General features: G+C 36.0%; 1 protein-coding gene across 1 annotated transcript; it reads right to left on the reverse strand.

Moving 5' to 3' along the window:
• Positions 1 to 12,259: 12,259 nt before the first annotated feature.
• LOC136265448 (uncharacterized) lies at positions 12,260 to 14,109 on the reverse strand. Its single transcript, XM_066060301.1, has 2 exons — positions 13,962 to 14,109; positions 12,260 to 13,781 (listed from the first exon to the last, which is right to left on the reverse strand). The coding sequence occupies exons 1-2, from the start codon at positions 14,026 to 14,028 to the stop codon at positions 12,418 to 12,420; spliced, it is 1,431 nt and encodes a 476-aa protein (XP_065916373.1). The 5' UTR covers positions 14,029 to 14,109; the 3' UTR covers positions 12,260 to 12,417.
• Positions 14,110 to 14,146: the final 37 nt, after the last annotated feature.

Below are 14,146 nucleotides of genomic sequence, written 5' to 3' on the forward strand. Positions count from 1 at the left end.
TTGGCTAGTAATTTGCCTGCCCATTCCCCTCAGCGCCAAATTATTTCTCACTTAGTTAGGAATATAACAGGACTGAATGTAGAACACAAGTCAATGATAGAAGTCAAACGATTCTGTTTTTCATCTGTACGCCACGGTATTTTCATTGCCACATGTATTTCCCCAATATTAAAGATTTAACCATTATTTGTCTGGTTAATAATAATTACACTGTATGTGCAGTTCAGTTTTCAAAATTTGCCACACTTGTACAGTAGTTATCTCAACCACTGTAGTCAAGAAATTGAATTGTAAGAATTTATGCAGTGAACTCGATGAAGCATACACAGAATTTTACAAGTAAAGAAATGAACTGAACTGTCATGAAGAATAGCTACATTTGAAGTGGACCAGAATCTTGTCGCTAGACTATAATTATTATGCTAAAATATATGCAGAGTTATCCAGTTTGCTAACTTCTGGCAATCCAGATAATTGATAAGCCTAGCTAGCTGTATTGTGGCAAGTACTATGGATAATGTGCCCACACTCTACACTTGAGATATTTTGACAAAAAACCCAAATAATGGCCTTATTACAGTTAGCTATCTTGATATCAGCTCTTTAGGTTACCAGTTACTTTTGCTTTCATGATGGACGTACCCTTAGTTACAGCGAAGGTGTTTTGTGATTGCATGGAGAATTTTTTCACTTATTGGAGTAAAGTAAACACATTGATTTAATTGTGGTATAATGCGTAGGTGGATCAAGGCTGCCACCACTGCTACAACTACTTCAAATATGCCAGCATAATAACCATATTAGGTAAATATTTCAAACTATCAAGCTTATTTTCTTTAATACGCCCTAATAGAGCAGTCAGTGAAAATACGAACTGCAATAGACCACTCAATTGCATTGTACATATGTAGCTCCATAAATCGATACTCTCTAATAGAACAGTCGCTTTGTAGTGAAATACTTTAATAGAACATTCACTGGTTGAAATGTTTGTAGGAAGGAGCATAATGCAAGCATATACAAGTAAGCTGAATGCTCTACAATGAATCCTCAGTAATCCGGACAGCTCTGTTCTCAAGTTGACAAAAGTCTGTTCAGATTAGTGAATTTGTTCAGAGTAGTGAACCTACTGATTATATACAGAGCAAAGTTCAATTACTCTAATAGAGCTACAATTACTGACAAACTACTCTAATAGAACAGTCGTTTATACCTGTGAATGCTATACTGGTTTGATTTTTGTTGTTTGCCTTTTTAATACACATACTGAGTATTCAATATGACCTTAAGCAGACATTTTTGACATCGAGGTGGTTCTTCAGCAAATCTAGCCCTTCTTTTATGCCTGTATATGTACACAAGCTTTTATTATTTCCATTACACCCATACAATCTAGCTTTAAGCATTGATGTAATGAAATATTGCATGATGTCATGAAAATTTAGATGGTGAAACATAACAATGAGGGTGGGGATCTGAGCCACATGATCAACAATAAGTGGCCCAAACCAGAATAATAATAATTGTGACCAGATTTGCAAAAAGGGGTCTTTCACACACATACAATTCTACGAGTTGGGAAGACCGTAACTTAGTGATCAAGAAACATATGAACCTGAAATTTCCTCCATCTATTAAGTTGTGTTGGTACTTACTACTGACCAAATTTCAAGTCAGTATCTATTTCTAATCATCAGTCACAGGGGTGACGGAACAGATTTGCCTACCCAACTTTTAGTGGTAGCTATTGACCAAGTCCATAGAAAGTAGTCTGGTTTTCCAGGATCACTTTTGGATATCATCACTCAAGATACTCTAATAGAACAGTCAGCAATACCCTAATAGAGCAGTCAGTGACTATTTATTCCGTTAGAGTATATTTTAGCAGTTAGCTATCATATTATTTTTATAGATGTGAATTTGTCTCCAGATTCAACTCAGAAAGCAATTTTGTGAAAAAATTCTGCTAAGCATGCTGCAAATGCTGATTGTGCTTGCACAACTATGATGCTGGTGGTGGTCATAGAAGTATAATCTCACAGTTGCCCACCCAACTTGTAGATGCCTCCTCTGCCCCACCCTTGAGTCAGTATATTGTATGTGTGTTGAAAGCCCACTTTTACAAATCCGGTACATTTTTTTTCTGAACCAATTGTATATATATAATGGACTGCCGACAGTATGTCATGGTGGAGTATCATCTATTGCCAAGACATTGAGGGACTTAAGGGTATGTAGTTGCTTCATGCTCTATTTCTTTTTTTCTTGACTTCCAAAGACTAGTAGGCTTACCAGATTTGTATTTGCACAAAATTGATTTATTTTGATGGGTTAAATATTAGGCCATACGAATGCATAAATTGATTATGTATCGTACTGTTGAGTATGCATTACCTAACCATCACCTAATATGGTTGCTACAGTTGATTGCTATTTAAACTATTTACATGTCAATAAATTATTTAACTGGTCCTGTTTCATGATGTCCATCCGACTGCTCTATTAGAGTGGTTTATGACTATGGTAGTGGTGCTTAATACAGCTCCTTCATCTATGTTTGCCTTTGAGTTTTTTTTGTTATGAAAAATTCTTTCTAGCAAATGTAATAACAGGAGGATCCCCTCAGTGATAATTTTCACAGGCATACAAACACAGCATACACAATATTTATAAATACACAAACACACACAACAAATTTACAAATACCAAAATACATTACAATAATTCATAATATGATTTTTTCAAAATAACAACAAGCTGGATGCCTCATTTGCAGCTGATGGTTAAGAATACTTATAATAGCCACAGAGCAAACTTTGCTTTCCAAAAATTCTTGGAACAAATAATCAGTAGTGACATGCCCTGTCATATCTTTCCAGTAAGGGGGATTTTGAGCAAGAAAAAAATATTATGCAGCTATAAAGGTGATTTTTGATGTGTAGACTTAAAAAACCTGTGTAGCTGTATGAAACTGTGTAGCTGTATGAAACTTTTGACATTCCGTATATGAAAACTTTGAATGAAATGATGATCTTTTCATAAAATAGAGTCAAGCATAAAATTTAGCTGTAGCAGGACACCACACAACATCATAATAGTCAAACAAACAAACAAACAAACAAACAAACAAACAAACAAACAAAAGCAAGTAATATATGTGACCGGATTTGCAAAAAGGTACCTTTTTCACACACAAAATTTGACCCATTTTTTGAACTTTGAAGCTTCATAACTTTGTGATCATGACATATAATAGCCTGAAATTTTCCATAAATGTAGCAACAGTATCTGGCTACATTCTGGTACTGATAGCAAGTTAATCAGTGTAAGGAGGCAAGTGTTACATCATTTTGTTTGCTGGAATGTAAAATGTGTGGAAAAGGTACCTTTTCGCAAATCCGGTCACATATGGTGATCTCCCATAAGGATCTAACTCACTCAGGAAATGACCATGATAACGTTAGGTCAATAATAACTGATTATTTATTCCCAATTAAAACATTAAAAGTTTTACCAAAATTGTTTGTCAACTTTCAATGTACATAGCACTGAGTAGACTTCACAACATTTAAACATTAGCAAGAGCTTCTACTCCACTAAGCCACAGCATTCAAGTCAAACTGTACCTTTTTATCCACAACACTTAGTTGTTTCAAAATGCACATGGTTCCCTCATCCCCTCAGTATCCACCATAGAATGTACATTCCATGTGCTAGCTTTTAAAACAGCTGTCTTTGCTCTTTCTGCAATGGAAATCACCCTGGAGGCTCACAACACCTCCACAGGGGCACAAGAGCGGTGAATGTTAAGTGACATCATCAGACAATGTCCTGGGCTTAACACACACACTCCAAACTTGTATGAACACTTCTGCTGCCAAAGGCGTTTCCCATTCCCAACCACTAGGAGGTAGCACTCATTCACATGCACACACACGCACACGCACGCGCACAAACACACCAATTTTGCCAGCATTTATCACTGCACACACATCCCTAACTTCAATTTGACATACAATATTTGGAATCAACAAGACACAGGGTAGTGTGTTGTGTAGTCAGCACACCACACTGGTAACAGGAAAGAAGCACTTTTTCACATACGCACAGCTCCATGGTCCCAACTTCAAATTATACCATTTTCCCTATAGATTCCTGCCAAATATAGGGCAGGTAACACCAAATCTAAGTGAAATTGCTCCAGCCATTCCCAAGATATATATGGGATGGGTGTCCAAGGTTTTGATTTTTTGTTTTTATTTTCTTAAAGGGGCCGCACACTTTGCAAAAATACTTAAGATAAATAGTGCATTCATGCACCAATCCGATAAGTATAAAATTATTAATGTGCTGTGTTAGATATTTATTCACATAAAAAGATTAATCTTCTTTCACAGCCACAGGGTAAACGTCTTATGGAAATCACTTGAACGCATAGGTCAACCATTGTAGCAGTAGTTTCAATGGTATGAAAAATTTGAGAAACAGCTACTGTAACAGAGTTCAGAGAGCAAAAACCAAAGAAGTACAAAATTGATAGTGCATGATACTCCAACAGAACAGTCACAATAAGGTACATAAAAGTGCACAAAGAATATTAAAACGAAGTTGTCCAGAGCTTGAGCCAGAGATCTCCTCACCATACACCCAAAACCTTTAACCACAGAGTTCACTAGCTGCCTTCATTTGTTCACCCAACTTGATTTCTACATTATGAATGAAAGGTCTATAGCTATAGTATTTACAATACATTTTGTATACAATTATCAGTAGATAAAAGAAATGTGTAGACATGTAGGCTAGCTGAATAGCAAAAGAGAATAAAATACATGCAAAGTCACCCAAGCTGTTGAAAAGGGTGCGGCCCTCAAAGTTGTGATATCAATGTAAAGGTGCAGCATGCAAAGAAATGACTGTAATGATGTTAATGCTAATAGTACACAGGCGTTAGTGTTGTGGTCACACATCTTACAGAAATGTATATATATAGTTATACCATCTGTTAGTGACCACCATTGAGTTGTGTGTAGTTGTCATCACTTGGCAAGCTACTAGCCTATACTCTGAAGCATTCAGACATAATTCAATTGTGACTTTGTGATTGTGGTCAGCATATAGCTACTACAAATTTTCTGTGTTCATATCACACAATGATTACAATAATGTGTGAATGGGATATTAACAATGTATTAATGGATTGGCGAACAGTCTGTTACACATGTACTGCCTTACTGTGGAAGTCGTACTGCCAAGACAAATACATTAGTGGGACAAGTAGCACTCCCTGACCTTCACTTAAAAGTAAGCTAGGGAAACCGGTCAAGCAGAATATATATCATATATTAGAAAATGGTATGCATAAAACACACCCATATATACCATTTTCTAAATCAGTTAGAGATTAGAGACCGCCCACTCAGAGATTTTCATGGCTTTAAAAAACCTCGGCTTCACCTCGGGGTTTTTTCCTCGTGGTAGGTCTCATGGTTTCACATTTCTGTCCACCATTTAACAGGCTGTAATTCTTAGAAGTTTATAATTTCTATATACACAGCTGGCCTGCATGGTTCTTTCATTATGTGGTAAACTAAAGGATGTTGTCTTTGCAAGAGAAACTGTGGAACATTTTGGAAAAAAAAAATTTCAAACAGCATTGAATGGTTGGATCTTTACTGGCTACAGTACTACCACTGCACAAGGCATTTTTGTCTCATGCCACCTTTTAATATTGAATAGTAAATTAACATGCACAAAAAATACACTGATTTCCACAACTAGTAATGTATTAAGTTGAAGTAATGGAATTTAACAGTTCTATAGCTACCTTCTGTAAGCACCTCATATAATTCTAGTTTCTTCTGCAACTTCCAAGTTTCTACGGCTAATTCAAAAACTTTCTAATAGAAATTAGTAATATTTTTTTTCACTGAAAATTAATGGTTGATACTGTTCTATTAGAGTTGTAATGCTTAATTGTTGTTCTAGTAGGCCCTGACAACATGCTAGCACACTATACATTTAAGTGCCAATCACATTAAAACATGTGCTGATAACGGTAAAGTGACAGGAAGTGTACCATATACTAGTTTCCTAGCTACAGCTATAACACTGTATTTGTTATCTATGAATGCTGGAAGTTGTAGATTTATTAATTTATTAACAATATATGATTGGCTTAACACACAATAGTGTAGACTTGGTATTTAACATACACGTATTATGATAAATTAATGACATCCCATCACTTGTAGCATTGCTAAGTTGGCACGGTCATCTGTATCTAAAGAATGAAATGATGATAACTTATTAACTGATCAGTTGTCAATTCAATGGTCTGACAATATGGACAAGTATAGGAATAAGATAGTGACACATTGTAAAAAAACTGTGTGAAATCAATAATGATGACTGACCTAAAATGTACTGTCACATTTGCAGTGCCTTTCTACATATGCCTTAACTATACACACTATTACACACATAAGAGTTTACAATGGAGTAGTGATCAATTGACCATCATCACATGTAGTACTTCATCCATGCAAGACTGGTCTTGTATTGTCAGAGGCCAGTAACAATTAGGTCTCTACAATTACAATCAAAATGCTACCACGCACTGCTGAATAAAGCATTGACTCTTCTCTTCTGCTATTAAACAAAGTTGTCTAATTTTAATAATCATGGCCACTCCCAGTATAGCTATCAATATGATCATAATATGATGTTCAGTTCCAGTCAAAAGTTTTGAGTGTAAACACAAATTTACAGTACTGACTTCACATGGCCATGGAGTCAAAATTAAGTAAAATTGAAAAATTTTAACTGGAGGAAATGTCTCACTAATACTAGTCTCACATGGCCAGACCACTTTTTTTCTTTTTGCAATTGGGTAGGAACAAAAAAGACAGAGACCCCTTTTTTCTTCCTCTCAATGACAAAGAAAGAAAAAAAGTAGTCTGGCCACACGAGACTGTATTGCTACATTATTTCTACAAGCTTGACTGGGGATGGTACTACAAAGCATATTAATTCATAGACAATTATAGTTATCTTGTGAAATGTGTCACAAGTGCTGAATCTACTATTAGCTAAATATATCTAATTGTGTAGTAATGCGTAAATTGGACAAGTGACGCTTAGGAATATATTCTGTGGCAACAGTGACGACATCACCATAGATGCTGTGTAGTTATTTACAGTGTGTCACTACACCTTAATTCTAAACTTGAACTGACAGGTCAACTAATGTTGCTTAGAAAACACAGCACAACAAACAGTGTTGTATGGTCATGATGATGTCACTATCACAGCATCCTAGCAGCACCATTAAGTGATCACAACCCACAAATGATGTTATTATATTCTTGGTGCTACGAATTTATATTCGTTGAATAACTACAGCACTGAGACAGTATTACAGTTCTATATGTACAGGGATAGTTTAACTACAATATTACTGTCAAATCCATTCTAACGCAAACCAAACCTAATAACATAGTACACAAAGTGGAGACTCTTCCTCATGCAATGTAATGGCAATAAAATAGAGAGGCATTTATGTATAGAAAGGAGCAGTGGTCGACCAGCAATTACCAGCTTCACCCATCCTATTGGCTTGGTATATAATTAGTGAGGAGTGCTAGCTGTGGAACCTGCATGAAGCAATGCCATAAATTTACGTGTCCAAACACATTCTCCAAGCAAATTATTCTTATTGGTTTGTTTTTACAACTGTTCACCTACACCCATTACTCATATACCGTCTTAATAAAGTGGTTACATGAATCTCAACATGTAAAACCTGTTGCCATGCATGTGACATATTTTGTTCCATGTAACTATTATGATGTATATATATATATATATATATATATGTATGTATCGACATTGAATCGCATTGAGTGATACAGATTGTACAATGATGATGACCTAATATGTACAATTGCTGCAAACACATTTGCAATACCTTTCTACAGCCACTGTCTATGCCTTAACTTGGTCCTACCCATACACACTACTACACACAAAAGGGTTCACAATATAGTAGTGATCAATTGATCATTATCAGGTGTAGGACCTCATCTATGCAAGACTGGCCCCATACCATACAGTGTAAAGTAGCAATTAGATGTGTCTGTACATGCAATTAAAATTAGTATTATAGCATCTAACTACAATCAAGGACTCTTACAAACTCTTCACATTGCTGAAGTAGTTGGTTAATGATCTGTGGCCTTTGGCACAATCACTGTGGTGTAGTGTTAGCCCACCTTTATCCTGTCAACTCATTTAGATGATATCAGCACGCGCACTTAACACATTTTAGAGTAACACAGCTGATGTTCATGAAATAATACTTGTCATATATATAGTACCATCTGTCAAGTGACCATGACTGAATCAAATTTGCAGCAACACTGTATGTGTGTATACTGCATAGTACATGTCAACTTTATAATAGGATGGTATAAGTTGGTGATTTTTTCTACTTTAATTAATAGTTGCAGCCAGGCATAATTCAATTTTGACTTTGTGTGTGGTCAGTATCACATGTATTGCTACAAATTTGTCTGTGTTCACACCACACACTTATCATAATGTGTGAAAGAAGCACCGTTCAATAAAACACTCTGTTTTACCACATGTAGTGTGGCGAGGACAAGTGCATGACTCTGGGGAAATTTACCCAATAAGAGTGGCATTACACTGTAACGTCACTATTAGTGGGTGATGATGTATGCCACTAAAACTAATAGAGTGCCACTCAGATCATGGAAAACATAGAGTTTGGCCATGAATTAGCAGGTAGACAACAAGAAAGCCCACAAAATTTAATAATGTTATTCATTGCTCAACGACTGCCCACCATTAGCGATCATGCAGAAGTTTACTGAGATATAGCTGCCCACAGGTTTCAGTTGTTTTGTAAAGGTAATTTCATTATTAGGTGAAGAAAAGGATGTTGCTCTTGAAAAGCCGGGCATTTTATTACAAATTCCCACGTCTTTCTATAATTTAGTGTATTAGCATAGAAATTGAATTTGAAACATATTTAGCTACATGCCAAGTTGGGCAATTTATGTGAAGCATAGATTAAATATTAAAGCAGTATCATGTCTCTGTTTCAGAATATTTTCATGTGTAAAATCAAGAGAATAGTGGTAGACACAATGAAGATTGTACTGAACTTGTTTCCTTTCATTTGATTTGACTGCTCTATTAGACAACAATGCACTGGCACCATCAGTTTACAATTATAAGTTGCAAAATTCGTACATTTTCAACATGATAGTGACACTGTGTTTGTTTAATATAGACATGTAGTTATACTGTGACATAGACCATACCTCTTTTCAAAACTTAACATACAATATAACAGCTGAGGCCTTGCATGCAGAGATGTAGCCACTCACAGTGCATGTATCAATGTCCCATCATGTATATACCTTGTCTGGGTGTAGTTAACTCTAAGTTGACAGTTGTAGAACATTTTCAGCAATTATCACATGTTGTAGCTTGATGTACAAACCAATTCATGCAATTATTGCTGTAATTTGCTATACATGAAGAAAGAGAGAGAGCTTGTTTGGATAAGTTGAAACTGATGAACCTATTTTAATTAGTCCAATTTTCTGTAAACAGTATAAAAACTGGTGTGTATATAATTATGGTGAAAATTGGCTCTCATGCCAATAATATCTGTAGTTGAATTTGGCTTTATTATGTTTTTCAAACGTGTCAGGATATAATCTGTATGATGCACACATGTGTCGTAAGAAGCCATATATAATTGATTTACATTAAGTGCCATAACTTACTCGAATTAAGCACTGTCATCACGACCCTGTGTTACACTAAGTAAATGGCTACAGGAAACAATACAAACAACTCAATAAATAATATGTAAACTGATATACGTCACTCCTGGGAATTGTATGGTGTGAACATGGTAACACATTGCATAGCAACCATATCGTGTGTGAAGAACATGTATGTTACTGACCACAAATACATGGACACTGTCAATATTGGATTATAACTTGTAAGTAACTATAATTTGAAAATTATTTGCATGTGTAACTCTGGTAATCACTCAGAGAAGAGAAAATCACTAGTTTACCTTCTAGTTGACAACTGCACACATTACTGCTACAAGTTTGACTCAATTATGGTCACTAACAGATGTTACCATGATGTATACAGAGGAATAGTTCCTCCACTCTGATCACTGAGGTGTCCTGATTTCACTATGTGGATGGGACAAGTGTCCTGATTATCAAAGTGTCCTGATTTCAGGGGTCTAAATGTGTGTACACCAATACAAATGGGACCATGGACAAGTGTTTTTTTTTTAGTGAGTTGTCCACATTTCAAGGTATCTTTTTGAGGTGGGCTAACACAGTTCATTAACCAGCTATTTTTGCATTGTTGAAGAATGCACAATAGTACTTGCCTATAGTTGGTAATACTATTGTCAGTTTTTGATTGTACATCCAGACATATCTATAATTGCTGCCTTACAGTATGAGGCTAGTCTTGCATGGACAAGTTTCAACATGGGTTGTAGTGTCAGTCTGAGTGTGTGTGTGTAGCACTAGCCATAGGACAAACAATAAATCAAATTGTCAAATCAATTTGTGCTAGAAATAAATTACACACACTTTAATTGATCAACCATACCTTGGCATGATCACTGAGGTGCTCACCTTACATACACATACAAATTAAAAGTCAATGCTAACTTATCCAATCAAATGTCAAAGCTTCTGACTACAAGACTAGTCTTGCATGGATGAGGTTATCTGATAACACAGTGAGGTCGATAGATCTTGTTAACAGTCTGATGGTAACCCCTGATAGCTATATTATTATGGTTCAAGTATAGTTGCACAGACATATAATCTAGTACAACAGGATATTAAAAAATGACAAATACTAACTTTGTTATGATAAATTAAAATGTCAACAAAATCACAAACATTCTGTTCATTTAATACCAAACTACGCATGCACAAAATATAATATAGACTTACTTATTGAGTTCATAATTATAATACTAACTTGTCAAATTCATCATCTTACACGCTATACAATAATAGCTATCATGTACTGCTTAGCACAGTGTGTGGCTGTTTAAAATACAAGACCAGTCTAGCATGGATGAAGTACTACATGTGACAATGATCAATTGATCACTACTATATTGTAAACTCTTATGTGTGTAATAGTGTGTATGGGTAGGACCAAGTTAAGGCATAGACATCAGTTCTAGAAAGCAAGAAACTGAACACAGACCCATTCATTGCTTGATATTATCATTTACAGGTCTCATAGCAGTCATACACAGGTTTTACAATGTGCTGTCTCCAGTAGCAGCAGCTACATGATAATCAGTGACATCACTAATGGGGTGTAATCACTCAATGGCGCTGCTAGGATGCTATAGTGACCTAACATATATCATCATTGTAGTCTAATCTGATACTTTAAACAGCTTCCTTCGCTGAGAAATTTCATTTTGTTGACAGAGAATAAGCCAGACACAATTCTTACCACCAGTGTTGGAATTTAGCATACCAGCAGTACTTACTTATACCATCAAGGTGTTGAACCATTACTATGTACATTGTAGAAGTACCTGTTGTGGAAGTAGAATTTATTTATTTTTTGCTAATATATATTTTCAGAACTTTGGTATGCAAGTAGCTACCTTATATACCCTACATACACACACATAGAACATAATATTTTATGAAGTGGATAGTGAGACATTACCCCAATTATAGTAGAACATCACTATAGTGGTATATGAATGAAATGGTAATGTGAACTCACAGTACATCATGCTGTCACAGAAAGAGATCGTGTGACAGTGTTATAAGGTGATGACATATATGGAAGGCCAGCTACTGTGTCAATAGCCAAGTATGGTCACTTGTGCATACACTGGAGCCTAAAGATTGGGCGGACTAATCTAGTTACAAATTTCTCAATATTTTATGTTATTACCTGTTACAAACTGGCCCACCTCTGAATAGGCACACTTCCAGTACCACAAATTGCCACTGTATCAAGTCCACTAAAGCCATTTGTCACTAAATATACAAAGTTAGCTAGTTACAAATTGCATTGCTAGGAAACTAATGAAGTATTTGAATATAAGCTCCATCAAGATATTATAGATGCTACAATACAAGGTGTTACAAGATTACAAGTAATTGTATGGCAGCATCAAACATTGTGACTCAGGAAATTATAATGACTAAGTCTTGGATCATTTATTTCACTATAACAACCAGTTTAGAGAAACGTTAGTCTTATAACAATATTCATTAATCTGTGATGTAACTTATGATATTCACAATGAAATTGTTAATCAATTAGATAGTTCCTGTTGGTGGGTACTGCGTCATGATGTCACGTCCAGCAAACCTTATAGAGACACTTCTGTTTCTGTTCTTGATGAAAGTTTTCAAACAAGTCAACTGATAATTGTTGGAATGATCCTCCACCAACCACAATGAGACATGTACCTTTGGTGGCTATTGTACGCTGCAGTCCTGCAATGTAGCCGGTATCATTTTTATCTCCTAGTACACTAAGGAATGTTTGTTCCCATTGTTCTAAGGACCAGTCAGGGCTTCCTCCATACATTTCTCTCATGAATTGAATAGTTGCCCGATAAACTGGACTTGTTATTGGCATATGTTTACCAGTTTGATAATGAGGATCGCCGTTAGTTCCAAACAATCCCACGTCCACTGTAACAAAAGCACCCAGCGGCGTTGAAGATGCATACCGGCGTTGAAGTTTGTCAACTGTTTTACGCACTTTATCGTAACAATCTGACAATTCCTTACTATAATAATTCACATTGTCACCGTCTGAATGGAGAATAACTTTCTCTGTTCTCAACATAACACTTATAAATTCATTGTTGCCCAAATAAGAATGAATATACTTACTACTGTCGCTTAGCAGTGCCTCGCTGGGCATCAAATGCCTGCTGTAAATATTACGACAGTTTGTATTCAGCGGTATACGAGTTCTTGTACCCAGTCCCTTCCATTTTCCCAATATTACATTAACCTGTGAAGGATGATATGGACCAAAGATGGCACTTGAAAATTCTTCGGGATCAGTAAGTTTTACATCATGGCCTGTCTGGTTAGTGAATATATAGTTTATACATCTGACCAATATGAAGCCATTCCTGGACATGAAGTTCTTTAAGTTACTAGCAGTATGACAATTGTCTACTGGTACAACAGTGGCTCTGCTGGCAAATGGTACTCTATCATAGGTGATCTTGACAAAAATAACTTGCTTAGGAGCATTATTAAGAAATGTCTCCCAACTATCAAACTTTGCATGCCGGTAGTTCATTTTAACACTTTGTGACGAGTAATAGTCTGAAAATGATTGTTCTAGATTCATTTGTTCTATGGATAAAGGATAAAAGAAGAAAGAGTTCTCTGCATATGGCTCCACAACACCTAGGCCCATAGAAAGTGCCAAACATCCCAGCTGTAAGACGTTCTTAGCCCCTGTTGTCTGCTGTTCCATAATACGTACTGCTAACAAATAGCCACGAGAACGGCTGGGCACCACACTCGCCTCTAGATCCGTCCTTTCAATACTAGTTGTTCTGCTAATACTGAGTGATTTGGGATGTTTGTATTGCACAGTTACTGTTAGGGGATGTGTTGGTGCAGTTTTCCTAACATTTTCAGCCACAGCTATGCCACCAGGCTGAGAGTTTTGGTATACACATAGCAACACTACAATAACGCACACACCGATGATGACAATATGTTTTCTTGAAACCAGCATTCCGTCTGAAAGGTAACGGTTCATGCTTTATTTGCTTCTAAAAGTTTGGTGCGTGTACATATGTCATAGTATTAATAGTTACAGAGTAACTCTTAATATGTCTACCAGCAAGTTAGCTATGTACTTACATCCAAGCGTGTAACGTTGAGCACTATCAAGTGATCTATATAGCGAGATGCAGACCCATTTTCTCATGAAAAACGTCTCGTCGATATAGTCTTTCAACACCACAATAGGTTTCTGTAGTTCTTCCGTATTCTTTAGTATACTAATCAATGTAATTATTATGTCCCCATGATGTTAGTTTTTCAGA

Source organism: Dysidea avara, chromosome 9 (genome assembly GCF_963678975.1).
Source record: "Dysidea avara chromosome 9, odDysAvar1.4, whole genome shotgun sequence".
In the NCBI taxonomy this organism is placed as follows: domain Eukaryota; kingdom Metazoa; phylum Porifera; class Demospongiae; order Dictyoceratida; family Dysideidae; genus Dysidea; species Dysidea avara.

What these genes read in the sequence shown, in the direction of transcription:
- LOC136265448 (XM_066060301.1), bottom strand. Translation starts at nt 14,028, where the DNA reads ATGAGAAAATGGGTCTGCATCTCGCTATATAGATCACTTGATAGTGCT. An exon ending in TCAACGTTACACGCTTGGAT is followed by an intron (nt 13,782 to 13,961) that starts GTAAGTACATAG and finishes GCGTTATTGTAG; the next exon opens with TGTTGCTATGTGTATACCAA.